Here is a 26,952-nt window from a genome sequence, read left to right as displayed (position 1 = left end):
CCAGTCCTCTGGAACGCTCTGCCCCAAACTATCCGGGGAATTCCTGACACATAAAACTTCTGGCGTGCTCTAAAAACGCACCTCTTCAGGTAGGCATACCACATTCCCTAAATGAAACCCTTCTTTACTCCACCTAATAACATGCTTCGTGTCCTATTGACTGCAATCCCTGCAGTAATACCGATTCAACCACCACACGGCTTAAGTTTGACCATCATCTATGTGTATAGCATCCCTCACTCTCCACCTCACCATACCGAGCCCTTCACCTTCTGTATCACCCCATTATCTGTAGTATGTAAGCTCGTTGGAGTGGGACCCTTACCCCAACTGTTTCCATCGATCGCTTACTTCATGTAACAGTGTTTTTTGTATGTTTGTTTCTTGTATTTGTTCTCCCCTGTTTGCACATTATATAAATGATAACAGATGTACCTACCTGCTCTAATTTCCTCAGTGAGCCTCGTTATCAAGGACCCCGTCTTCGCCCAGAATACATGTACTTCAAGACCCTCTTGGAGAGTTATGAAGGAGCCGTCAGGAACACTTTACACATGCGGAGGAAAATCGAGGAAATGGGATGGGATGAAAATGGACGGGAGGTTAAATATATTTCCAGGTTATTTATCCATATCTATGTATATATGATGTTAAAGGGATGGCTGATGCAGTAATTAAAAGGGAATATGTAGATTTCCATTGTAATTATTAAGCAGAGAGTACTCCAATCTAATCAAGTACCGAGCTTCGTAGGCTACAGTCAGTGGAGTTTGGCCCACTGCCAGCAATGAAGTGACCTTGCTGGGTCTACAGATTGTTGGGTAAAGCAAGGCGAGATGTGAAGATTTTGAGTTTCATATCAGATGCAGAAGACAGAAAGTATCTACCATGTCTGACCTTCTGATTCTAGTATAAAATTTTGGCAACTTCTTCATGGGAATTTTCCCCTTGATTATGTTCAAACTTGCTGCATTTTTCACACTTTGCATTGAAAAACTGCAAACCTTTCCACAACACATTTGTTTGAACTTTTTTTTACACAAGGTTCATGCCCAGTGGATCAGAAGATCCCTCTTATATAGACAGTGAGCAAGTTCTCACTTGTAAACAGGCAGTCGTTCATCTTTGAGTGACTGCCTGATCACAGTGAATGGAGGTAAGAAATCTATGGTGCGCTCAACCTCCATTCATTGAACGACTATCACTCCAGTGTGAATGCACAAAAGCGATAGTCATACTGACAACTGTCAGGCGCTTAAGCTCCCAGCAGTTGTCCCATCTAAAAGTACCCTTAGACTTGTGGTTGTCACCAGGGGCGTAACTATAGGGGATGCGGTTGCACCCGGGCCCAGGAGCCTTAAGGGGCCCATAAGGCCTCTCTTCTCCACATAGGGAGCCCAGTACTATGAATAAAGCATTATAGTTGGGGGCCCTGTTACAGATTTTGCATTGGGGCCCAGAAGATTCAAGTTACGCCTCTGGTTGCCACGTTTTTTTAACCCAACAACAGTAGCCAATGAATAAACTCACAGCTGGCTGTTACCATTCTTATATTATAGCACTATGCTCTAAGAATCCAAAGCCTCTTGAATTGTGTGAAAACTGATGATGGCCCCATAATGAGGCACCAGCCACAGACATCTCCCATATTGCAGGCGTGGCAGTGGAGGACACTTGGCCATAGCAACCTAATCATTATTTAAAGGCAACTATCATTGCTGGAAAAAAATTATTACCAGCACCGACCTTCAGATATATTTAGTGGCTAGACCAGTCGTTTACTAGCTGGGTGCCAACCCTACTTAGGCTGGCTTCACACGGGCAAGAAAATTGTGCAAGATTTGTGCGTTGATAGACGCTTAAATCTCACACAAATGTGAACCGCTTTTTTTTAATGCCATCATACCCATGAGTGATTTTTTTCCCCCACATTGCATTGTTATGTGATGCTGGAAACAAATTGCGACATGTACTATCTTGTGCGTGCTCTTGCATCGCACCGCCCATTATTTTCAATGGGACCAGCGGCAGCATCGCACCATTTGCAATGCAAGGTTTCCCATTGAAAACAATTGGAGAACCTCTGCAAACAGCCGCGCTCGGGGGGGAGTGCCCTTCAACCCCATAGTGATGCGAGGCTGTTTTGACATGCAAACACCTCACATCCTCTGGAAAATCATATGGATGGCGAGCGTGATATAGGAGCGGGATTCTCTCCATTATGAAGTTAGCCTAAGACTGCGTTGTCCATATACAGTGGTGTGTAGAAGTTGCAGGTCAGGAAGTGTCAGTGTAGTGAGGAAGGCTTGTGCGCCCCATAGGCTGAGGGGTCTAGTCTCAGCCATGTCACTGAGTCCCAGATGTAGGTTCCCTAATAATCAGGCTCTTGAAAGGCCGAACTTTATACCCTTATCTTATTAATCCAAGTAATGCCAAAAAAATAGAGAAAAGCCAACAATTTGTCAATAGTAATAGAAGTGTTTTTGTAAACCGCAAAGCTGCTTAGGGCAAATTAGATGCATTTTTGTTATGCTCTGTATCTGCAGGAACATATCTGCGGGGTTTAGGGACCACAGCCACCTTTGATCCTATCATCCAGGAATTTATAATAGATACTCCACAGATACCAGCAACAAAGTGGTGGCCAGGAGGGTGTAAGTCATTTCTTTTTTTTGCACTCCAGTTCTTGATGTCTGTAATATAAAATGTTCCACACATGCCCAGATGGTAATTTCTGCATTTTTGATCTGAACAGTAGGAAAAACCAGCACACATGCTGTGGTCCTAGCCCAGCTATACAACAATGGACACAAGTACGACATACATCCATTTATAGTCCAGATGCGAAGTCTGAAGGACCACTCTCCACTGCCAGGTAACAATCTCAGTTCACTAGACCTTATGTATACGGACAACTAAACCCGATTCATAGATATCCTTATTCAATATCTCATTCCGAAATCATGAGCACTAATGTGGACTTGATTCCCTTTTGCTGCTATAATCTTCCTTTCTATGGATGATTTCCATTAAATTTTAGAACATAGCTGCAGATGTTCATGTCCATTCAGACATAAGACCATAAGTGAAATTGGGCACTGATATGGGGCACTAAGGCCTGGGTCAGAGTTGGTATTGTAATACATAATAAAGGTTTCCAGTGGGACTTGGCACAGTGCTCTGTGCAGGACAGTCGTGGCTTGTACAATGGGGGTATTTTCATGATCATACAGGAAATGTGGTGGAAGGCCATCAATCTAACCAAAATAAAGCTGGCTGTATATTCTATCCTACCAAAGGTATTTTGACATCTGACAAGAACTGTGATGGCTTTCTCATGGATGCCTTATGTACAGCTGCATCACTGGTGTATCCAATAGCAGCCAGTCCCTGTCGGACAATGCTGACACTAACTTGGTTTCTACTTGCTTGCATATTCTCAGTAGATAAGGGATTTCTGTGACCGGACCCTCTCAGGTGTCGTTTGTCCTTTTTGGTTAATATTTTGGGTTGTCTGGGGTTCTTTGTTTAGGCATGGTACATCCCTCTTTCCTCCACCTTGTGACCACGTAATTCCCATTTGAGCTGGTGTCTGGGTGGTAGTGGAATTGTCACAAACCAATAGTCCATTAATGTGACAATCAAGAATGACACCACGTGTAAACTCTGTAAGTTCCTTAGATTGAAGCATGTTCAGCAAAACAAACTATGGCTGACATAAGACACGATCCAAATACTTTTGGTAAAATAGCATAGATAAGAGAGCTGTTGGCCGAATACTCATTTGGCCTACAGGTGTCTCTTGTGGCTCCCACATACGTACGCATGCCAAAATCAGACAATTTTACAAGGTTTTTTTCAGCAAGCAGAATGGGAAAAACCATTCCTAAACAACATCCCTGGCAATGGCTTATCTCCTGGGAGCCAACGGCCGGGCATATTGAAATCCAACAAGCTCAATTCCTTATTACCTGAAGTGCTGATGTTTGGGGACAGGCTGTCCATTAGCATGTAATGCAGATAAAAATCTGCTGTTCTACATCTTCAGACCTCCTCCATATCTTGCATTCCCTGTAAAATAACAAATCTGGAGTTTTTCTTCCTAGAACTTTGTTCTGTTCCTTTGATTCTGTGGGAAAAGTAAGAAGAAATGAAGACAATGGCTGTTACCATTCACTTTGTCAAAGGGGCGTATCCCTACAAAGTGACACTTGTCCAATCAGTGATGAAAGTTGTATATGTGGACACACCCCATTGACAAAAGGAATAGTAACAACCAGTCGACAATTTATTCAGACATGTCCAGGAGGCCTAGCAGAGAATCGCTACAATGTAGAGCTATAAGAAAATATGCTCCAGAATTGTTTTTCCATGGAAAGTGTAATTATTTACTGAAGCAAAAATAATAGTAGTGGTGGTAGGTCCTCTTAAAGGGAACCTGTCACCTTCCTAAAGCACCATAAAGTAACTTATGGTGCTGCTAGGTGAGGTGACAGGAAGCCAGGTCCTGTAAGGTTTTTATATTTAACCATTTCCTGGTTCCCGTCACTAAAGTCTAAGTGGCGGCTAAAAATTTGACTCTTTTCAGAGTCGTGTGGGTGCCCATAGATTTTATAACAGAGCAAGCGCACAGAACTCTAAAAAGCCGGAGTGTAGCCTTCAGCGGCGGGCACCACGGGAACCAGGAAACAAGACCAGTAGAGTATAATAAATACAGCACCGCCCTAACATCACCATAAGTTAGTTTATAGTGCTGAAGGTGGCAGGTTCCCTTTAAAAGTGTAACTTTCTTGTGTAGGGAAATAGTAATTGTCACAAAGACATGCTGTCGTGGACTACCTCAAGAAGTATAGCTGTATAACTCCATATCAGCACAGTTTTATGAGAGACGGCTTCTGTCCAACCAACCTGATGAGCTTCTATGAGGAGGTAAGTTCTAGACTGGACCCGGGAGTCATTGGATCTTGTGTATCTGGACTTCTCTAAAGAGTTTGATACTGTGCCGCATAAAAGGTTGGTATATAAAGTGAGAATGTTTGGTCTGGGCGAGAATGTGTGTAAGTAAGGGTAGGTAACTGGTCAGTGATAGAGAGCAGAGGCTGGTTATTGATGGTACATTTGGGTCATTGTTGCTAGTCGGGTACCACAGGGGGCAGTATTGGACCCTATTCTTTTCAATAAATGTATTAATGACCTAGTAGAGGATTGCACAGTAAAATAGCAATATTTGCAGATGATACAAAACTATATAAAGGAATTAACACAAGAGAGGATAGAATGTGGTTGCAAATGGATCTGGACAAGGGCAACTAAAGTAATAAACAGAATGGGCAAACTACAATACCCAGCAAGGTCATCAAAATTTGAAGTATTCACTTTAGATAAAAGATGGCTGAGGGGTGACTTAAAAATTATGTATAACTGTATCAGGGGACAATACAGAGATCTCTCTCATCATCTACTTATACCCAGGACTGTGACTGTAACAAGGGGGCGCCCTCTACGTCTAGAGGAAAGAAGTTTTCTGCACCAACATAGAAGGGGGTTCTTTGCCTGAGGACGTGGCAATGGCAAATTCAATAAAGGAGTTTAAGAGGGGCCTGGATGCCTTTTTTGAGTGTTACAACATTATATGTTATAGTCACTAATTACATCAGAAGGGCCGGTGATCCAGCGATTATTTTGATTGCCAAACTTGGAGTTTGGAAGGAATTTTTTTCCCCTTAAATAAGAAAAATTGGCTTTTACCTCATTGATGTTTCTTTGCCTTCCTCTGGATCAACAATGGGAAGGGTGGGGGGTAATGGGGTGAATTAGATGGACACAAGCCATTTTTGGGCCTAGCATACTATGTTACCTAATGGTAGACAGCTAATTACTCCAAAGCAAGACTATATTTTCATCATGCTAGTAATGCGCGCTTAGTGTGCATGCTGGGAAAAGCTTTTCAGGCTTATTCAAAGGCTCCATTCACCCAACGAGAATTAGAAGTATTATTTTGCTCTCCACTGGATGCTTAGTATACCACAAAAAATGTAGTAAACTTCACTAACGCATAGAGAGGTATACAGAAAAAAACAAATACTGTGCTGTATACGTGTTATTTTTACAATAGGACCCTATGGGCAAAATATCCAATATGCAAACTTCTACAGTGGGATACGGTGCAATCCTCCTCCAGAGGGGTACGGCCGTAGTGTGATGAGAGTGCCCTTAGTTGTACACATATACACCAGCTAATACTTTCTGCTTTACACTTGGACAATTGATATAAATGCTGTGATATTACGTTTCTGTTTATAATAAATCAGAATTCATCATGTAACCTCTTTTCAGGAATATCTGTTGGAGACATTGGGCCCAAGATGGCTTTTAAGAACCTTGACAACGGATACCTCCTGATGAGCAATATTCAAATCCCAAAGGAAAACGTGCTAAGCAGATACTCTCAGGTACCCCTGTACGTGTGATATATATGAGACAGCATATTTAGAAGACCCCTTTTATAATACAGGGGGTTTAGATACAGTGGCTCAGCTCTAGCATGCCAGATCTATACAGTGATAGTGATTGCAGTGCAGTTACCTCCATTGATCACAAGTGATGTCTTCTTCAATCGGTCTCCTCTGTAGTTCCTTTTCTTCTCTATCTGGGCCTAGACCACCATTAGCATTCATTCAGCCACAACTAGTTTCTGCACACTATTAATCCTTCCAGGGGCCTCACTAAGTAATAGTGCCCCACAGATTAATAGCACCCATTCTGTGGACTCACAAATTAATAATGTGCCCTCTGAGCCCCTCAAATTTATAAAATGCTTTCTGTGTCCCCCTCCCTACTGGCCACAGCAGCAGAACAACTTTATCACTACTGCCAGACATCATTCAACTCCAGAAGTCCGTAGCCCCACACTGCCTACATGTCTTGCTCTAAGTATGGACGGGGAAAAGACTCAGGCTAAACACTGCCCGGAGGCATGCATTGTCCAGCAGCAGTGTGACTTAAGGGGGCCGGTATGTCATCGGGTGGCACAGGGGGCCAGGCCATTTATCCCCATACCCCAATCATAAGGGGTCCTACAGTAACTGCGTGGTATGCTGGCATTATTGGTATGCCATTAGTCATGTGGTTCTTTGTATCAGAAATATGGATGAATAATCAACAACAGTTTTATCTGCAACAGGTACAAAGCCAAATGTGAAGTAAATAACAAGTATGTAATTCCATAATCTCAGAGCACACACTTAAAAACAGGAAATTTTTTTTAGCAATGGGTTAAAAATGGGTCCTACTACCTTTATGGGGTGCAGCGTCTGAACCTGAGGCATGCCGTTGCGGAGGAGAACACGGGTATGTTCTCAAGATGGTTATCACAGGTGGCTCTATGCTCTCCCCCTGGCAATGGTGACAAGGGCCTAGCTCGGTCGCATGCAGGTGCAAAAAACAGAACAGGCAAAAAATGTATAAATGATGGTAATCAATTTTAACAGTGTTGTCACGTGATGCCAGTACCTCTTTTCCCATAGAAAGTTACTCGTCAGCAAATAACAGAGTCCACAAAGTTAATCTTCAAAACCAGAGGTAAATGTTTCCTTTACACACGGAATCCAACCTTGATTTTCCAAGAGTACAGCAAGATGACAGTTCAGACACAACACTTTTAGCAGGCTTCCTTTGTACTTATCTTCTTGGTCCTAGGTGTTTTTAATCCAAGTTATCTGATTAGACGATCCTCAGGGATACTTTCCCGATGCAGTGAGGTCCTCAACACTGCTGTTTCTTTCTCTTGATGTTCAGATACACTTCTCAGCTGACACTTCTACATGCTATTGCTTAAAGATTTAGTCCCATTTTTGTATGTCTCAAGGAGTTTGAGAGAAGCCCACGGTTCTGTGGAGGCAGAAGCATACGTCAGCTTCAGCTTCACACTGACACGTCCTCCTCCACCGACTACATCTCAACTTTGTTCTGTCCTTTTCTCTTACTCTGCCTCCTCCTAACTCCTCCCTCCTTGCAAGACTAACTGCAACTCACAGATTAAGGAAGGGGGGAAAGGGTCAACAGCTTATTAGCACACGCATAAGACGCATATACACAAAACAGTTTACGCAAGACAGACATACATCTACACTAAAAACACCCCAACTCTGGGCCCCCACAGCTCCCCCCTACTTAAAAGAAGCCAACCCCGATGTCCTCTGAAAATAGAGCGAATGCAGGTCCGGAGCAGGGATTCACAAGTGTACTACCCCATTACCTTAGACTTCTAGCTACCTAGTAAAATGAGTGTCTACTAACTCCTATGAAGACTAAGCTGAAGACTAGAAACAACTCTAACCTAGACATGATGTCAGCATGGCAGAACAACAATGAACTTCCCCCTCCAGCTAACCCGGTAACCCTTCCTGGTTTGATTTCCCAGGATCCCACTTCCAGTGTCAGACGTTATCTATGACAGCACGTATTGAAATGAGGACTGGCCAGTCTTTTTTTTCTTTTTTTGTGCTGAACCGAGATACCGGGATACTTCAGCATTCGCTATGGGGCCCATACATTGTTCTTCTCCCCAAAGCCCAAAACATTATTCCACACTGGCTCTAACACTAAGACAGAAAAGGGTGCAAAATTTTATCTTTACATGAAATTAAATTTCTAGAGTCCCAGCAAAGAACAAGTGAAATATATATTTCTATACTAGGATTATTTATTTCTTATTAGTTTAAGAAGAAAAAAAATCCCTTTTCTACCTAAACGTTTTGTAGCAGTGCCAACCAAAAAGAAACAAAATGTCCACAAGTTCTCTTTCCTTTTTAGTACTCTACTCCTTGAGGTCTCCATGGCAGTGTAGGCTCCTCCACTTTCGAGTAAGTAGAAAGTCCAGCGAGAGTCTGGTTACTTCCCCATGACCCTATTTCTAGAACACACAGACGGCCCAGGACTCCACCAACCTCCACAGACTGCATCTCGACTCTCTTCTCTCCCTCCCCCCCCCCTGCTTTCCTCTAACTCCTCCCTCCTTGCAAGACTAACTACAACTCACAGATTAAGGGGGGGAATGGGGTGACAAGACATAGGACAGTTTATTAGCACGTGCATAAGACACATGTACACAAAACAGTTTATGCAAGACAGACATACACCTACCCCAACTCTGGGCCACTACATGGGGCATAAAGGGATCACTATTACCTTATGGGTCAAAAAAGGGAGCACTATTACATTATGGGGGCACAAAGGAACACTTTTACTTTGTAGGGGAACTATTACATTATAAGGACACAAGGAGGCATTATTGCTTTATGGTTGCACTGTTACATTATGGGGGGCACAAAGGTGGCGATATTACCTACTAGTATACAATGGTGTCACCAATACCTTATGGGGGTACTATTAGCTTTGTTGCGGTGAAAGGGAGGTACTATTGCTATGTAGATGTCATTGAGAGGAGCAGGAGGAGCAGCAGGATGGTTAGAGGGTGTAGAAATGAATTACAGCTAGAAAAAAATTGCCATGGCAGTCTTGGGCCCAAATAGAGAAGAAAGGCAAAAGTGAACACCACTAGTCAGAGGAATATGAGTCACTGGAGGTAACTGCACGGTACTCACTATGACTGTATAGAACTGGTATCTATTATTTTGTGACCACATTATTTAGATGTGTGCTAGTGTTGATACACTGTATCTAAGCCCACCATGTTATAAAGACTTATGTAAATGCTCCCCGCTGTCTCCAAGCTGAAAATCTGCCACAGGGCCAATGAGCCTTTAACTACACCAGCCAGGATAATGTCTGTGTACCTCTTTTGACATTTCTTGACTGCATTGAAGTCCACTCCAGTCCCTTTGTGTTGATGAGCCTCAGTCTATGTAGCACCATTATGGATTTTCTGTGGGTGCCTCCCACTACTCATTGCCTAGCCCACGAAGCTGCTCATTCAGCCTCCTCCAGAATCATGTGTTCACTCAGGTAATGGGCGCGTTACCTGATCTTTTTTCCTCAGCATTCTTGAGTCCCGATGACGCGCTCGACCACGTTAGGTCCTCTTGACTCAGAAGGACCAGGGTTACCAAACGCATCATTGCTGAGCTACCAGTAGCTCAGCTTTCTGATTGACAAAGGAAGAACTATATGTTTATAGGCTGACTTGGTTCTACTATAGGAGGGCATATTTTAGCACAGAGTTGAACACATCTGCCAGCGTTAACAAGATTGTAAGTGACGTTAAGACTGATAAGGGGAATTTCCGGCGCAGACGATGTGACACCAGCCCACGTGGTGTATGTGCTGTTCCAGATCTTGCATTATTGATGAATGTGGCACACTGTACAACAGGGGGAGTATATGATAATCTAATGTGTGATATTTTCATAAATACAGTATATTTGATGTTGATTTCCTCCTTCCTGATGGCTTCTATGCTAAAAGGAGATCTGACAAGATAACCTATTTCTCCATGATTGCTGTGAGAGTCAGCATGCTCCGTGATGAGGTACTGGAGGCACTGATGAAGGCCTGCACCATCTCTGTCCCATACTCGACTGTGAGACGACAATCAGAGTTAAAACCGGGGTATGTTTGCCAATGTTGGCTTACCATATAGACCTCAAAGAACCTGTGTGCTTCAGAATAAGTTTTAGTTGATCTTTTGTGTCATTATGAAATGGCTGAATAGAACTTTAAAAACAAATTTGACACCTACTTTTGTAAGATTAGAAGATACGAGTGACAACTAATATGGCTTCCATAATACCTACAATAATGTTTGTCACCCACCTTCCTCAAAGACCTAAAATGTACCTACTTATAAAAGAGAAGTACAGCATACATTGATCAGCTATAACACTAAAACCACTGACAGTGAATAACATTGATGATCACCTGACAATGGCCACTGTGAACAGCTGAGAAATGCATTTGGAAAGCATTCAGACCCTTTCACCATTATTACATTTTGTTATGTTGTTGCCTTGCGCAAAGTAAAAGACACCCCCTGTCTATATAAGGTCTCACAGCTCATGATGCATATCAGAGCCAATACGAGGCTCTGATATGCATCGTATAAGCCGTGAGTAGAAAATAACTGCTTGTAGAACTCAGAGACAGGATTGTGTGGACACAGGTCTGGAGAAGGCCACTAAAAAAAAATCTGCACTGAACGTTCCCAATAGCACAGCGGCTGCCATAATTCTTAAATGGAAAACGTTTGGAACAACCAGGACTCTTCTTAGAGCTGCCAATTCACCAAACTAAGTAATCGGGGGAGAAGGGTCCTGGTAAGAGGTGATCAAGAATCCTATGCTCACTTTGGCTGAGCTCCAAAGATCCGATGTGCAAATGGGGAAAACTTCCAGAAGGTCAGCCATCACTGCAGCACTCCACCAATCTGGGCTTTATGGCAGAGTAGACAGAAAGAAATCTCTCCTCATTAAAAGACAAATGAAAGCCACCTGGAGTTTACCAAAAAGCATCTGAAGGACTCTTGGACTGTGAGAAACAAGATTCCCTGGTCTGATGGGGGCGTGGCCTGGCCGAGAGAGAAGATGGCGGTGTAACTAGCTAGCTCCGCTAAACCTCCTTCACCCGTAGCTACTCCACAGCGACTCCGGGAACGGAAACCGCTCTAAAGCAGCCTCTCTACCCTCCCTGCATACAGCGATGTCACGCCGCAGACCGTCCCGCTCACAACCGCGGCGCCTGGAGGAATTCTTCTCGGCGCCCGGGGCACAGCGCGCTCACAGCCCGACCGGCTCCGCTATAACAGCAGAAGATGAGGAAGCTGCTGACACCCTTCCAAACCTGGCGGCCGGCTCATCTCCGGAGAAGGGAGAGGAAGACGCGGTGAGTGCAAACTCTTACACCCCGACACACAGCCAAACAGAAGGGCAAATAGACAGATCCCTGTCACCTAAAATTAACCCTAAGATGGCGCCCAGAGCTGAGCCTCATGGTGAAGATGATAGCCCCCTGCCAAAAAACAAAGCTGACAAAAAGACAGAGAGGCACCCTGAGAGACTAGTTCAAGCTCCACCAGGAGGAAAACGCCATAATTTAGGCTTATCTTCAACAAACCAGTCACAAGCATCCTCCTGTAATAGAGGCACCCCCTCACCCTCTGACAGCCCTATTAAACAAAAGTCTAGAAAGGAAGTAGGGAATCAGTCACCACCCCATACTCCATTTATGAAAGACTATATTAAAGCTTTGCCGTCCTCAGGCCAACCAGCATCTGAAGCTTTTATAAAGAAAATGATGGTGGCTTTAAGCGAATCAATCTATACTAGCTTTACCACCCTCAATTCCTCTCTCACAGCCACAATAGAATGCATTGGAGAAAGAGTGGCTCGTACAGAGAACAAAATGGGCGAACTCACCCAATCCCATAACACCCTCATAGATGCCCATTACGATTTGGCAGATGAAGTCACCCAACTCAGATCAAAATTGGCAGATCTAGAAGATAGGAGCAGGCGCAATAACATAAAGTTTCGCGGCATTCCAGAATCCATAACAACGCCTGAAATTCCTAAATATTTAAACCAACTAATGCGCACACTCCTGCCGGAGGCTCCTCTACAAGATCTCATTACCGACAGGGCTCACAGACTCCCGAGACCTAAACATATCGCTGAGACGACTCCTCGGGATATAATAGCCCGAATCCATTTCTACCATACTAAAGACGCGCTTATGTCTGCTGCCAGGAAACTAAGACAACTCCCGTCTCCCTACGCAGATATACGTCTGTATGCAGACCTGTCTCAAACCACCATGTCTGAAAGAAGAAAATTTTCTGAGATCACATCAGCACTGAGACAAGCCAACATCTCATACAGATGGGGTTTCCCCATCAAATTACTAATTCATAAAGATGGCTCAACCCATGCTTTGCTCAAACCAGAAGAAGCGGCCCAACTCCTAAAATCATGGGGAGTGGGGGTGCCTCCCGCTCCGCGTACACAAAGACCCTCCAAAACCCCAAGAAAATTCTCAAAAGATTGAACACGAGAAAGAAAACATCCTGGAATTTCCCCCAAGGCTCTAATCACAAGGGTGAAAAATGAGGACTTCCTCACAGGCGAACTTTCTGTTTCCCCCCTCCTCAATAGACGAAACAGGTCTGACAACTGGTCACTCCTAGTGTTTCTCTATCTCTCAGCCCAACTCACAACCGCTTTACAGTTTAATTTTTACACTTCAACTGATTTTACCCATCCCCCCCCCCCCTCTCTAACTCCCTGCAACAAGACCAAGACCTAAGGAAAAGTTAAATCTACGTCAAGAGACTAACCCAAGCTAATCTTTGGTCCTGAAGTAAAACTCCTGGAAATCCGAATAAGTTAAATTTTGCTGACCCGGTTACCCCCACATATCCGTATTCAGACAAGAACCAGCGGAATGTCGATTACAATCTTGTCCTTTAACACCAACGGACTTAATTCACCGTACAAAAGGGCGTCCTTGTGGAAAGAAGCATTGAATTCCAAAGCGGATATTATTTGTATTCAGGAAACCCACTTCGCATCTTCAGCTACTCCAAAAATAACCCACAAAAATTTTCCAAAAATTTTTCTAGCCTCCTCAACAAAAAAACAAGCAGGCGTACTGATCGCCTTTAAAGACACAGTGCAATTTGACATTAAACATCAAGAGATTGACCCAAAGGGTAGATTCCTGATACTAACTGGTCTCTTGAACCAAAAACCAATCACGTTGGTAAACCTCTACACCCCCAACAAGGGCCAAGTAGGCTTCTTGAACAAGATAATCAAAAAGATTAGAAGATGCGAGGTGGGAAACCTTATTGTTTGCGGCGACTTTAACAGTACTCCTGACAATATACTAGATTCCACAAGTGGTCCCCGAAGATCAACCCCCCCTCTTGCGCCATGGCTACATAGAGAATCACTGCTAGACTCCTTTAGATGCTTAAATGCTTCTTCTAGGGAATTTTCCTTCTACTCTCATAGATTCCGGTCATTCTCCAGAATAGATTTAATTCTAGTTAATAAACACACAATTCCCTTGGTTAAAGCAGCCAAGATAGGAAAAATTACATGGTCTGACCATGCTCCAGTTGAGATTACCATCTCACTATCTAATGTGCCACAACAACCCAGAATATGGAAAAACAATGTTTTCCTATTGAAGAACCCCAAATACACCAAAACCATATCATCAGCTCTAGAGGAATATTTCAAAAATAACTGCACTACAGATGTCTCTCCCTTAAATATCTGGAATGCTCACAAGGCAGTGATTAGGGGAATTTTAATTAAAATAAGCGCCCAACATAAAAAAGAAAAAACTCAACTTATTAATAATTTGTTAAACCAAATATCTACTTTGGAATCCCAGATTAAGGTAAACCCTTCTGATTCCCTACATAAGCAACTATTTAATCTGAGACAATCTTTGAGGAACGCCTTGATAGATAATTACGAAAAAGAGCTGAGATCCACTAGAGCTACATACTATGCTTCTAATAACAAACCATCCCGCATGCTAGCCAAACTAACTAAGAAAAAGACACAAAAATCCAAAATTCCCTACATCACAGATCCTCAGAAGCCAACAACTAAAATATCCCATCCCACCCAGATTGTAGATTCATTTAGACAATACTATAAAAACTTATATAATTTGAAAGATGATATGTCAACTCCCCAGCCTTCCATAAATTCTATTGAAAACTTCCTGAAAGACACGGAGCTCCCATCTCTATCTCAAACCCACCTGAATTCTTTAAACTCCCCAATACTTTACCCTGAAGTCATGAAAACCATAAAAACCCTCAAGTCACAAAAAGCGCCCGGACCCGATGGGTTCTCAAATGACTACTATAAGATGTTCCCTACCATACTTGCACCCCATATGGCCCAAGCATTCAACCAGGGAATTTCGGAAGGCTCCTTCCCTAAAGAAACATTGGAAGCAACAATTGTAACTATCCCCAAACCAGGGAAAAACCCCACTACCCCTTCCAACTTCAGACCCATTTCTCTTTTAAATTGCGATATTAAGATATACGCCAAAACCCTAGCACAAAGACTCTTAGAAATCTTGCCGGAACTGATCCATTCCGACCAGGTCGGATTTACGAAGGGGAGGCAAGCTTCAGACGCAACTAGAAGAATCCTAAATCTTCTATACAAACTTGAACAAGATAAATATCCGGCAGTGTTGGTCACACTTGATGCTGAAAAAGCATTTGACCGCCTGCATTGGAAATATGCATTTGCTACCCTTCGTAAGTTCGGTTTTTTAGGCAACATCTTCAACGCAATTAAAGCACTTTATACAAACACATCAGCAAGGGTCCTAGTAGATGGCGTGCTCTCCAACTCCTTCCCAATAACAAATGGTACCCGGCAAGGATGCCCACTATCTCCCCTACTATTCACACTAATAATGGAACCCCTAGCAGAAAAAATAAGAACTGAAACAAACATTCACGGTATCCCAGCAGCTTTCAGACAACACAAGATCAGCCTATTTGCTGATGATGTCCTACTCATACTAACAAAACCCCTCCACTCACTTAGACAAACCCAAAACATTTTAACCAAATTCGCACAAATATCATACTACAAACTAAACACAAGCAAATCCCAAATTCTTGGAATACACCTGAACGAACATCAAAAAAAAGCTATACAAACAGAATTTTCATTCCAATGGCAACAAAAAACCATCCCGTATCTGGGAATCCACCTCTCCTTTCCAACCTCAAAGCTGATACAAGCTAACTTTCCCCAACTCATAACTGAAATGCAAAAAGATCTAGATCACTACCAATCTCATTCTTTATCCTGGCTGGGAAGAGTCGCATTATACAAGATGATAATTCTACCAAAGATCCTTCACTATTTTCGCACACTCCCTATACCCATACCAAAAAAAATTCTGCATAACCTCCAAAAACAACTGTCAAAATTTATCTGGCAAAATAAAAGACCGAGAATGGCATTATCAATACTGACTTTAAACAGAAACCAAGGTGGGTTGGGACTTCCCAATTTAGAATCCTACTATAAATCCACCATATTAAGTCACCTGCTCCCATGGACGCTTCAAAATCCTAGCCTTAGTTGGTCATCAATAGAAAAGGAAATAAACAAACAAAAAACATTAAGATCACTCCTGATAGCATCCATGATAGGTATCTATATACCCTCCTTATCAAGGCCTTTGAAACTCTTGTCTATTTCACCCCCTATGAAAGCCTCGTTAGAAGCATGGACAGACCTAATACGTAGTGTAAATCAAGAACTACGAAACAACCTATTAAACATCCCTCTAGAGACTTTAGAATATTTTATCCCGAACTTAAACTTAAACTCATGGAAAAAAAACAACATAAAATATATTTCTGACCTATACTCAAAAAAAGAACTTCATACTTTTAATTCACTCGCATTAAAATTCCATCTATCAAAAAGCGAACTATTCAGGTTCAACCAAGTGACCTCCCTCCTACGCACTCAAAATCTTTCGAACTTTAAACTTCCTGAACTGATACACTCATTCCTAAACCCTTCAAACAAAAAATTCCCAACCAGACTATTCTATGACAATCTGTCGGGCAACCTAAAACCCCCGGGAAAGTGCCACCTCATTAGCTGGGAGAAAGATTTAAAACAAAAGATCCCTACTGCCAACTGGCTACAAGCATTCAGATGGATGGGACGAGCCTCACAGGGAAGCTCACTGATTGAAACCCACATAAAAACCCTAACGAGGTGGTACTACACCCCAACGATTTTGGCTAGAAGAGGCCTCTCAACAAGCGATCTCTGTTGGAGAGGGTGCGGTGAGTCAGGCTCACTGCTCCACATATTTTGGTCATGTCCAATGATTACTACTTTTTGGACAGACGTTTATAGCCTCCTTCACAAATTAGCAGGTATCAAATTTCCATTCACACCAAAACTAGCCTTACTATTACTAGATCCAGGAGAAATATATCCACCTCTTAAAAAACTCATAGGCCATATACTACTAGGGGCCAAAAATCTAATAGCCAGAAGATGGAAGTCAGCTTTAATCCCAAACCTGACGGACTTGACCCAATTAATAACAGAACATGGTATGTTTGAAAAAATTCTGGCACTCCGAAACAATGATATCCATTTATACTACGATGTGTGGAATCCGTGGTTAAAAATGTTTCCATGTTAACTATTTGTTTAATAACTATATAAAAAATAAGGGACCTCGTTTGGGTCCGATATTCTGGATTTCTTCTAACAACTGCATTCCTAACTTTCCTCCTATCCCTCCCTATATGACTCTTCCCATAAACCCTTCTCCCACCCACTCCCTATCCTCCTTCCCCCCTTCCCTCCCCGTCATACCCGTCCGTATCCCACCTTCAATATGTTTGATTATTATTACTAACAAAAATATGATATGTATATCAGTAAATTGGTTTATCCTATATTTTCATCTTACGACCACAAACCTACATGTACTCAATCCTCTTTAACGGAATTGTATTTGATTGATGTCAATGTATGTACCTTAGCATATCTTCAATAAAAAATTAATGAACAAAAAAAAAAAAAAAAAAGATTCCCTGGTCTGATGAAACCAAGATGGAATTTTTTTCCTCAATTCTAAGGGTTCCCACCCACCGGCGTTTTTTTCTCCACTGTGCTACGAGAGTAAGTGAAAACTCTCACAGAGCAGTGCGAGAGACAGTCTTTTTAATGGGGCCAGTGGCAGCAGCGCTAGCCCCATTGAAAAGATATGGAGAATGTCGCAGACTTCTGCCACAGCTGTGACAGCTGCGGCAGAAGTCCGCGGCATGCTATCCCAATGCTTTCAATGAGATCGGCACTGCTGCCGATCCCATTGAAAGCAGTGGTTTCTGACAAGCCCTGCAGAATGATTATCGGAGAAGGGCTTGAAATATAAGCCCTTGCCCGATAATCATAAAAAAGTGGTTAAAAAAATAATAAGAAAGTTACTCACCTCTCCTGCTGTCAGCCGCGTCCTCCGGCTGGCTCCCCGGCACTGCTACTGAACTCTTTCAGCAGACGGGGATTTAAAAATCCCCGCCTCCTGAAAGGGCTGTGCAGATTGGCTGAGGGCTTCAGCCAATAGCAGCTACTGCTTAGATATTGGCGGAGCGCTCAGCCAATGGCAGATAGCTCTTAGCTATTCATTCATGAATAGAATGTCCCAGAATGTCACAGAATGTCCAAAATGGCAGGCCCAGTGGGGTGTTCCCAGTATGTAATGCCTAGTACCTATCAAAAATGGTCTAAAGAAGGACAGCTAATGAATCTCCAACAGGATCATGAATGGCAAAGGCCTCCTGATGCAGGTTGCGAGTGAAGGCTTGCCTATATAGTCTGATCTACAGAGCAGCTACTGTAGGTAAAATTGCTGAAAAATATTGGGTCTGATAGAAAGGTGTCAGAGAACACAGGACATTGCAGCTTGCTGTTTATTGGCTGTGCAGCCATAGGTTTATTTATTTATAAATCTAGAGGAAGGAGGGCTGTACCCGGGAGCTTTGGGATACTAGTTTCTGAAAATGTATTTATCGTGGAGAATGAAAGATGAAGATGAAATTAGCGGGCATGACCAGAATATATGCAAAAGGGATCCCTCTTGTCCACAGCCTCTCCAACATAGGGCGTCTGGAATGAAGCGTCTATTTCTTACTCGTAAGGGTGTAAAATACCATCTTGTTAAAACTATTAAGTGAGTTTCTAATATTTTAGCACAATTAGTAGCTTGTTTTGCTTGTCTGAAAGAGAACAAGCATCTTTCTATTGGAACAGTTATTCTCAGATCCTTTTCCCTATTTAGGAGGTGACATTTTTTACCCGGTCTCAAGTCTCCTACTATGTTGTCATAGAAAAACTTGGTTTTTGAATTATTATTATTATTAATAAATTTAAATACCGGATTTTGTTTTTCCATATTGTTTATCTCTATATATTTTATTTATCATTTATTCGTTCTTTTTATCATATTCAATTCATTCCAGTCTATTTCATCACATGACCAGCTCTAGCTGCAATGAATTTCATGGGTCTTTCAAAGAATATTTAATTTCATGTAAAAATTGGACGAATTTAAAAAATATATATGAAATCTGTCTTTGTATTCATTCCTGCTGGGAATCTGGTGCTCAGTGTTAGAATCCAATAGGCTTCTCTATTAGGGACCATCTCTTTACTTATTCTGCACTTTCTGGGACTATTAACCTTTTCAATGCCAAAAAAAATGCCAAACTCTCCATGTTACCTGAGTGTACCTCCAAGAAATGTCCGGCCGCTCCTGAGCCACTCGGGTTGGAATTTTTCATCTGTCTCCCATGTTTTGCAATGCATGTCCTGATCTTTCTCGTAATGCATCCCACATAGTATATCCCACACGTAGTACATGTAATGACAAATACTATATTTTCACAACTACAGTTTATGAAGCTATTAATTTTAGACTCTTTATCCCTTCACTATTGGGAAATCTCTCCTTTCTCAAACCCAAATGCCACACACTGCAACAAGAGTTCCCACATCTAAACAAACCCTTAAATGTCAACCAGTGAGATGTTTTCTATATTTGATACATATAACCTGGGTGATAGAATGTTACCTACATTTTGATTTCTCTTCGCCACAAACATTGATTATCATTTATAATCTCATCTTGTTTTAAGATTAGCAAGAACCTATATAAAAAAAGCTTTTTTGATGTTATAAAATCACGGTTGTATGTAGGCTGTTGGGAACACTGAGCCCTTTCTCTTTTTCCAAGACAGAATTCCTTTCTTATTCTCCAGTAGTTGTTCCCTTTCCATCATATCTACTTTTTTACCAGTTCTGTTAAAGATAGATTATTTGTATCCTCGGTCTTGCAACCTACGGTATATTTCTTTTTTTTTTTCTGCGTCATAACTTACTGGGTCACTACAAGCTCTTTTTGCCCTTATAAATTCCCTTGTGGGTATCACTTTAAGGGCGACTTCAGGGGTGGGGGCGGAGCTAAGTTCCAGGTCTCAGCTCTGCCTGCGTCCTGCCCCCTCCCATTGCAAATAGCGTCAAGAAGCAGAGAAGGGACGTGAGCTCAGTGCACTGCTCCCGGCTCTTCTAGCCTCCTTCCCCTGCAGAGAGGGACACCGTATATCGGCCGGGCATGAAAACCTGGCCGATATACCGTAGTCTGAATAAGCCCTTACTGTGTTATTAGGATGCCCACTAGTGGCATGTAGAATCGTGTTACCAGACGTTGGTTTTCTATATAATTCCATTTCAATTCTCCCTGTTTCATTATTACCTTTCAACATCAGATCTAAGAATGGAACCATCATTTTATAATTCCATGTAATTTAAGGTATGCACTGTGTACAGTGTTTCCATATTTTTGTCCAACCCCTTGGATATTGCAAATGTGAATCTTCATATCCAAGCTACAGGGGGTACAGAGTTTGCACTTGGACTTGGAAACATGAGGGGAACCAAATGATCCCTTTATGCCACATGAGACCACTGTCATAAATGACATAGCTGGGAGCCTTGTCACAGAGTTTGCATTGGGGCTTAAGAAGCTTCACAGTAGGCATGTAGGGTGACCAGATTTTCTCAGGGTCAAAGGGGTGTGATCAGGGGCGTGGCTTATCACAACGTATGATTTTTTTTCTTTTTTTTTTTACCTCCTTTGTTGTAAAAAGTACAAAGCCATTTAAAAAAAGATGGGGAGCAAATTCTGCAGCATTTCTTCATGCAAAAGGCAGTCAAAATCTAGAAATTAGCCTCGTACTTGCAGCTGATTTTTCACTATGCGGCACTCCCCCTTATCTGCTCCCAAGGCTTCCAGTGTTAGCACTCCCTGGAAGTTAGGGGAGTAGCGGAAGAGGATCCCAGATGCACACACTGCCATCAGTGTTTATATCTGGCAGCGGTGCCAGTCAGTGATTACTAGCTGTGTAGCTGCAGCACCCTGGCTGCTAATCACTTTAATGGGGATCCCACGTCTTGAAATGGTGACCCCATGTCCCGACCCTGGGAAAGCTGGACAAAAGGTCACAAAGCGGGACTGTCTGACCTAAATGAAGATGTATGGTCTCCTTATATAAGGGCTTAAACAGATGAGTGTGATACGTGGAGAATGGAACCCATTGATTTCAATGGGCTTTTTACCCCCTTTCTTTTCTTTTTTTGCTCCTGCTTTTCTGTGGGTGCAAAATAATAGGACCTGCCTTATCTTGTGCATGTTTGCGAACCAAAAAGCCCCACAGAGGTCTATGGGAGGTGTGGAAGCACGCATATCTGCCCGCACGGAAATGCACTTAGTGCAGCGCATACCTGCAATCACAGCCACCATGTTAGGCAATGTATCCTTTTATATCAGGTGCGGTGATTCCCCCCGGCTTGTGTGAATGAGTGGTGCCTGCGCAAATACGCTCCATTTCTGAACAGGCGCAAGTGTTAAATACACTCATTCACTGTGCAGAAGTGAGCATATTACGCTACACGCTCTTCTTTCGAGGCCCAAAACCTGGCGATATCTTGTACACAACCTCTCCTTCTCCCAGACTTCAGATTGGACTCACAAACTTGTCTAATATAGTAGTCTTTATTGGCTCAATCTAAATAAAGTCTTATAATGCCGTATGCACATTACTGTGCCAATTTACAGCCCCCAACAGTAATTCTCACCACCACTGCTTGTTTATAAGACCCTCCTAACATTTCTATATGACCCCTTTCTAACATTTCATACCTCACTATAAACCCCCATTGTGGATGAATCCCTCTGTGACCTCCATAGAAGCATCTCCACTCGCTACACCCAGATCTGCGCTGGCAAGGGCGCTGCCCATTGTAACCTATGGAAATACACATCATGTATCTGGATGATGAACACTTATTGAATAGAGCAGAAAATGACCACCCTCACAGGCATTATTATCCCTCTCAGTAGTACAATTTATGGGTTATTTCTCCACCCTGTTCATTTAAATTTCCACACAACTACAAGTTTTCTAAAACTCCAGAAGTTCTGATGAACTATGGGCACCGCTGCCAACCCTGAAATGAAGTGCCATCCCTACCCCATCTATTAATAATGTGGCACTAGAAGAACCAGCTATGAATTTCCCTGTTTCATTGGGCACTAGACCATCACTCATGGTGCCCACATCACTGTGTATATGGCAGAGCAGGGTACTGGCAAGCAAAGTACTGGCAGCTTCCCTGACCTTTGACCTTCACTCGGCCAACTGCCATTTCCTTTCAACTGACGACGGCAGTGGTTGGATTGAAGAGTACAAGACTGTGAATAATGGCGTCCAATGGACACGGAGGAGTTGGAGAAAAGAGAAAGAGAGAAGATGACAGCGTGAGTGGACTCACGGAAATAAAGAAGAGGAGGAGCGGAGAGGATGAGCCTAAGGATGAGGGGCCAAGACCGGGCACCAGCCAGGACCTCGTAACACCACACCACAGCTTTGATATCAGTCGCTTCACCGCCCTACAGATCTTGGGCAGAGGAAGCTTCAGCAAGGTAAGTTCCAGAACTTTGTATTTTCGGGTTGGGGCGCAGCGAGGGCTCCTTCACACGGGGGGATTTTACATTAGTATTTTTAAGCCAAAATGTAAATCTTCCCATTCAACTTCCACTTTTCAAAAGCCATAACTTTTTATTGTTCTGTTGACATGGCCGCTTGAGGGGTTGTTCTTTGCAAAGCGAACTGTAGTTTTCATTGGTGCCATTTTTGGGTAAATATACTATATTGTACAACTTTAGAAATGTTTTTTGATAGCAGGGAGAGAAAACCCATCAATTCTGTCATTGCTCGTTTTATGTGTTTTTTACAGCGCTAATCATGCAGCATAAATAACATGATACATTTTCTCTGCAGGTCGGTACGATTACAATTATACCAAAATTCTTATGATTGTTTTGGGTTTTTCTACTTTTCCACAGTAAAAACTCTTTTTTGGAAATTTTTTTCCCACATCGCTGCATTGAAAATCCTATAACTTTTTTATTTTTCTGTGGACGGAGCTCTGTGAGGGTTTTTTGTGTGACAAGCTGTAGTCTTTATTGGTACCATTTTGGGGAACATACGGCTTTTTTGATCACTTTTATTGTGATTTTTGGGAGGCAAAATGTTGAAAATAAGCATTATGCATCTGTTTTGTAGTTTTTTTTATTGTTTTTTGCTGTGCAGGATAAATAATGTGTTCAAATTAATTGTACGGGGTGTTACAGATATGATGATACCAAATATGTGGGGTTTTACGTTTTTTTAAATTTATACAAATAAGGTAAAGAACACAAAAAAGAGGGGTTTTTTTGTTTTACATGATTTGTTAGTTTTTCACATTATTTTTATATTTTCTTTTTTACACTTTTTATATCCCTGTAGGGGTCTTGTACTATAGCAGCTATGATAATAAAGCCTTGCAGGACTTGTTTGTATTTCCCATGCCGTCGTTTAGCAATGACCCATATATCCGCAGCTCATATGGTGACCCTAGGTTACCGATCTGGCATCTTCTCTTTCGCTGCCAATGTCCCCGGTGGCACATCCGCAGTACATGGAACACTGCGCCATCGCTAGGGCAATGACGCGGCCTTCTCTGCTGCGAATGTACCGCCCGGAGCATGCGCAGTTGAGAGGATGCCACACTGTCGCTATGGCGATGACACGGCTCCTGTGGCCATTCCGCAATGATGATTGCGGAATGGCTTGCATGATGGATGACTTTTTTCATTAACTTCAATGGAAGCCGGCCGTGCATAGCCTGCAGCAAATCGCAGAAAGCTGTGATTTCTTTCCTGCGAAAATCTCAATTAATTTCCTCTAATGGGCAGGAAATCGCGTTTTGCCATAACATGCTATGGGCTGGATTTGCTGTGAAATCCGTAGGTGGAATCCCGCTCTGGATTTCGCAATGTAAGTCGGCCCGCTGCAGGAGGCCTTATGCTCACGGAAAAAACTCTATTGTGTAAATTGACTTATGGTGCGGATTGTAACTCTGCTCCATGTCAACTTATGTTGTTTCAGCATGATTTTCATCTCTTTTCATGTAGATGCTGCTATGTGTGGAACTAGCCTTAGGCTACCTACATATAACCAAGCGCGATATCGGAATGTGAAACGTGGCCCAATATCATGCTCGCTAATGTGCGATTTACCCATTTTTTCTTTAAAAACACACAAATCTTGCACAATTTGAAAGCGGCCTATTGATAAATCCCTCATGCAATAAATGTATATGATTTTCCCCTCTGGTCGCTGTCAGTGATTATTTCCTATTTGTTTTCTTGAGGTGGTCCTGGCATCATTCCCCGAAAGAAACACTTTCATGGCCATCAAGGTTGTCAACAAAACAAGGAGCGAACCACACATCTTAATGAGAGAGCAGCGGATACTACTGAAGGCCCAAGACTGCCCTTTCATCTGTCACCTGTATGCCGCACAGCAGTCTGCAGACCGAGTCTACTTTATCACAGAGTATCTGCTTGGAGGAAGCCTAGGAGCGCTGATCAAAATGTGCGGCAGCTTGGACATCAACCATGTGAGGTGAGTAAATGACTAACCAGGGGTTGGGGGGACTGAGGGTGACATGACAAATATAGAAGAGTGGAGGGCATACAGGCTGCCTCTTCTCTTCTGGTGGTGACGGACACTTTGATGGTGACATGATGTCAGCGGACTGATTTCATGTCATTGATACTACACTCTTCTCTCAGATTCTACACAGCGGAGATAGCATGCGGTCTCCAGTTCCTGCATCAACGCAGCATCGTCCATCGGTAAGCAAAACTTTCCCACATTTCTCTTTTTCCTTGCAATGGGTTCCAGACTTTCCCAGAATCCTCAATTAGGACTTTTTTCTGTGGTACATACCTAAGACCTCTGTATCAATGAACAGATTAACATGTCTCTTTTTTTCATTGCAGTGACATAAAGCCAGACAACATCATGCTGGACAGATCTGGACACATCCGCCTGATTGACCTGGGGCTGGCCCAAGACGGTGTCACCTCGTCTAACAAGATCAGTGGAGTGACGGGCACACTTCAATTCATGGCCCCAGAAGTGCTTCTTGAAGAAGACTACGACACAGCAGTCGACTGGTGGAGCCTGGGAATTGTCGTATCCTGGATGGCGGCAGGACAGTCCCCTTTCTATTACGGCTCCATCAGGAGAAAAGTCATCAAAGCCATCACCAGAAAGGAGCCAAAATTCCCACCTTGGCTTGATGCTGATGTGAAGCATCTTCTGGAGAGACTGCTACGTAAGAAGCCTGAGGAGAGGCTGGGTGTCTACAGGAACATCCGAGGTCACCAGTTCTTCGACACCATAGATTGGGAGGTGCTGGAACTTAAAAGAGCACGGCCACCATTCAAACCATTCAGGGAAGTTTTGGAGAATCGGGACCTGCTGTGGCTGGAGGATAAGACACCCCTTCACCCGATAGACGGATTATCGTACACTTCACCAAGTTGGACCCGGTAAGATCTTCCTCCTCTAGGGATAATGTTCTTCATTTTGACCTCTGTGTTCATCATTATTGTTCCTCTTGTGTCAGACAGCACAGGTGGTCATATAATAACCCTGCTTCGTGTCACCATGCCTGGTCCGCAGTCTTTTCCCTCCTCAGCTACATTTTTATTTCTTTTCCAATAATTATGTTTCTGCTTCTTCCTAGGATGATGAGAAGAATCCGATTGTGAAGGAAGCCACAACCATCTGGTAAGTTATATCTGTACACCTACACATACCTATCTGTACAACAATACATTCCTATACACAAAGGACACCTACCATTAATACACTGCAACAGAACAGCCGGGCTTCTGCCAAATGATTTGACCTTTTATGCCAGAATCTGGCATAAAATGCCCTGTAATTTTCCCCCTTTGAGTCATTCCCTTCTGAGATTTTGATATATCTGGTTGGCAAGCAATATGGCCTCCATTATGGCTTCCACAATCACAAAACTGCTAATAACTCATAGTAGAGTCACAGTTGCAGAAAATAACTTTTTTTGTATATCAAATATAAATCAGCTCCTGATACAAATCGTCATATTACAGTAGTTCACTTGTTTGTATCCACAACTGGTAAAACTAACAATTTTATCTCTTATTTCTTATAGACTAAGCCTGCGTCAACTGTCTCCTGAACCTGCGACTCTGCTGCTGTAGAAGAGCTCCGCTTACCAACAACATCCTCTCTCCACCATCTGTATCCTGCATCCTAACATCAGCTACCTTGACCTTCTCCGGCTGACTTGAACATCATCCTCTCCTGAAGACCTTCTACACCACCAGGAGCGGCCTGTGCTTGATTTGTAGCTGGCGAGTTCAGGAAAAATAGCCCGAGTGACTATTATCCCTGAACTCCTGGTTACTAGTAAGACCTCGGCACAGGCCGGGTAAGTAGCCTACACCACACCAGATTAAACACAAGTATAAATACAAACACATACATAGACACGAGTACGCACACACAGATAGGTGTAGTTGTCGGCTTTGATCTTGGGACTTGCTCTGATCGCCATATTTGGGATCAGGAAGGAATTTTTCCAACTTGAGGACAATTGGCTCATACCTCAAGGTGGTTTTTGCCTTCCTCTGGATCAACTCACAGCCTTAAATAGGGTTAAGTTTTATTTATAAGGAAACAGCCACATAAATAATATAATACAAACATAAAAATGAAACACAAACTTTAGCTGACATCACATACACTAGGGAGGTGAGCTGCTGGCGTTTGATTCTGAGATTTATTCTGGTTGCCATATTTGGGATCAGGAAGGAATTTTCCCCCCTTGAAACAGGATGATTGGCTCTTTCCTAAAGGGGGTTTTCGCCTTCCTCTGGATCAACACAGTCTATAAATAGGTTTAGTTCAATACACTTTATATTTCACACTAACAGATGGTAATAGATTTATGAAAACAATAACACATTTTA

At 42.7% G+C, this 26,952-nt stretch overlaps 1 protein-coding gene across 1 annotated transcript; it reads left to right on the top strand.

Moving 5' to 3' along the window:
* Positions 1-26,353, top strand: LOC136595493 (protein kinase C theta type-like). Its single transcript, XM_066588707.1, has 10 exons — positions 1-89; positions 458-619; positions 2,547-2,654; positions 2,756-2,875; positions 6,337-6,452; positions 24,297-24,550; positions 24,721-24,783; positions 24,931-25,485; positions 25,683-25,726; positions 26,133-26,353. The coding sequence occupies exons 2-9, from the start codon at positions 526-528 to the stop codon at positions 25,705-25,707; spliced, it is 1,335 nt and encodes a 444-aa protein (XP_066444804.1). The 5' UTR covers positions 1-89; positions 458-525; the 3' UTR covers positions 25,708-25,726; positions 26,133-26,353.
* Positions 26,354-26,952: the final 599 nt, after the last annotated feature.

Source organism: Eleutherodactylus coqui, unplaced genomic scaffold, assembly GCF_035609145.1.
Source record: "Eleutherodactylus coqui strain aEleCoq1 unplaced genomic scaffold, aEleCoq1.hap1 HAP1_SCAFFOLD_311, whole genome shotgun sequence".
Classification (NCBI taxonomy): domain Eukaryota; kingdom Metazoa; phylum Chordata; class Amphibia; order Anura; family Eleutherodactylidae; genus Eleutherodactylus; species Eleutherodactylus coqui.
Note: the sequence above shows the minus strand (reverse complement) of the source record. Positions and strands in the feature narration are given on the sequence as shown.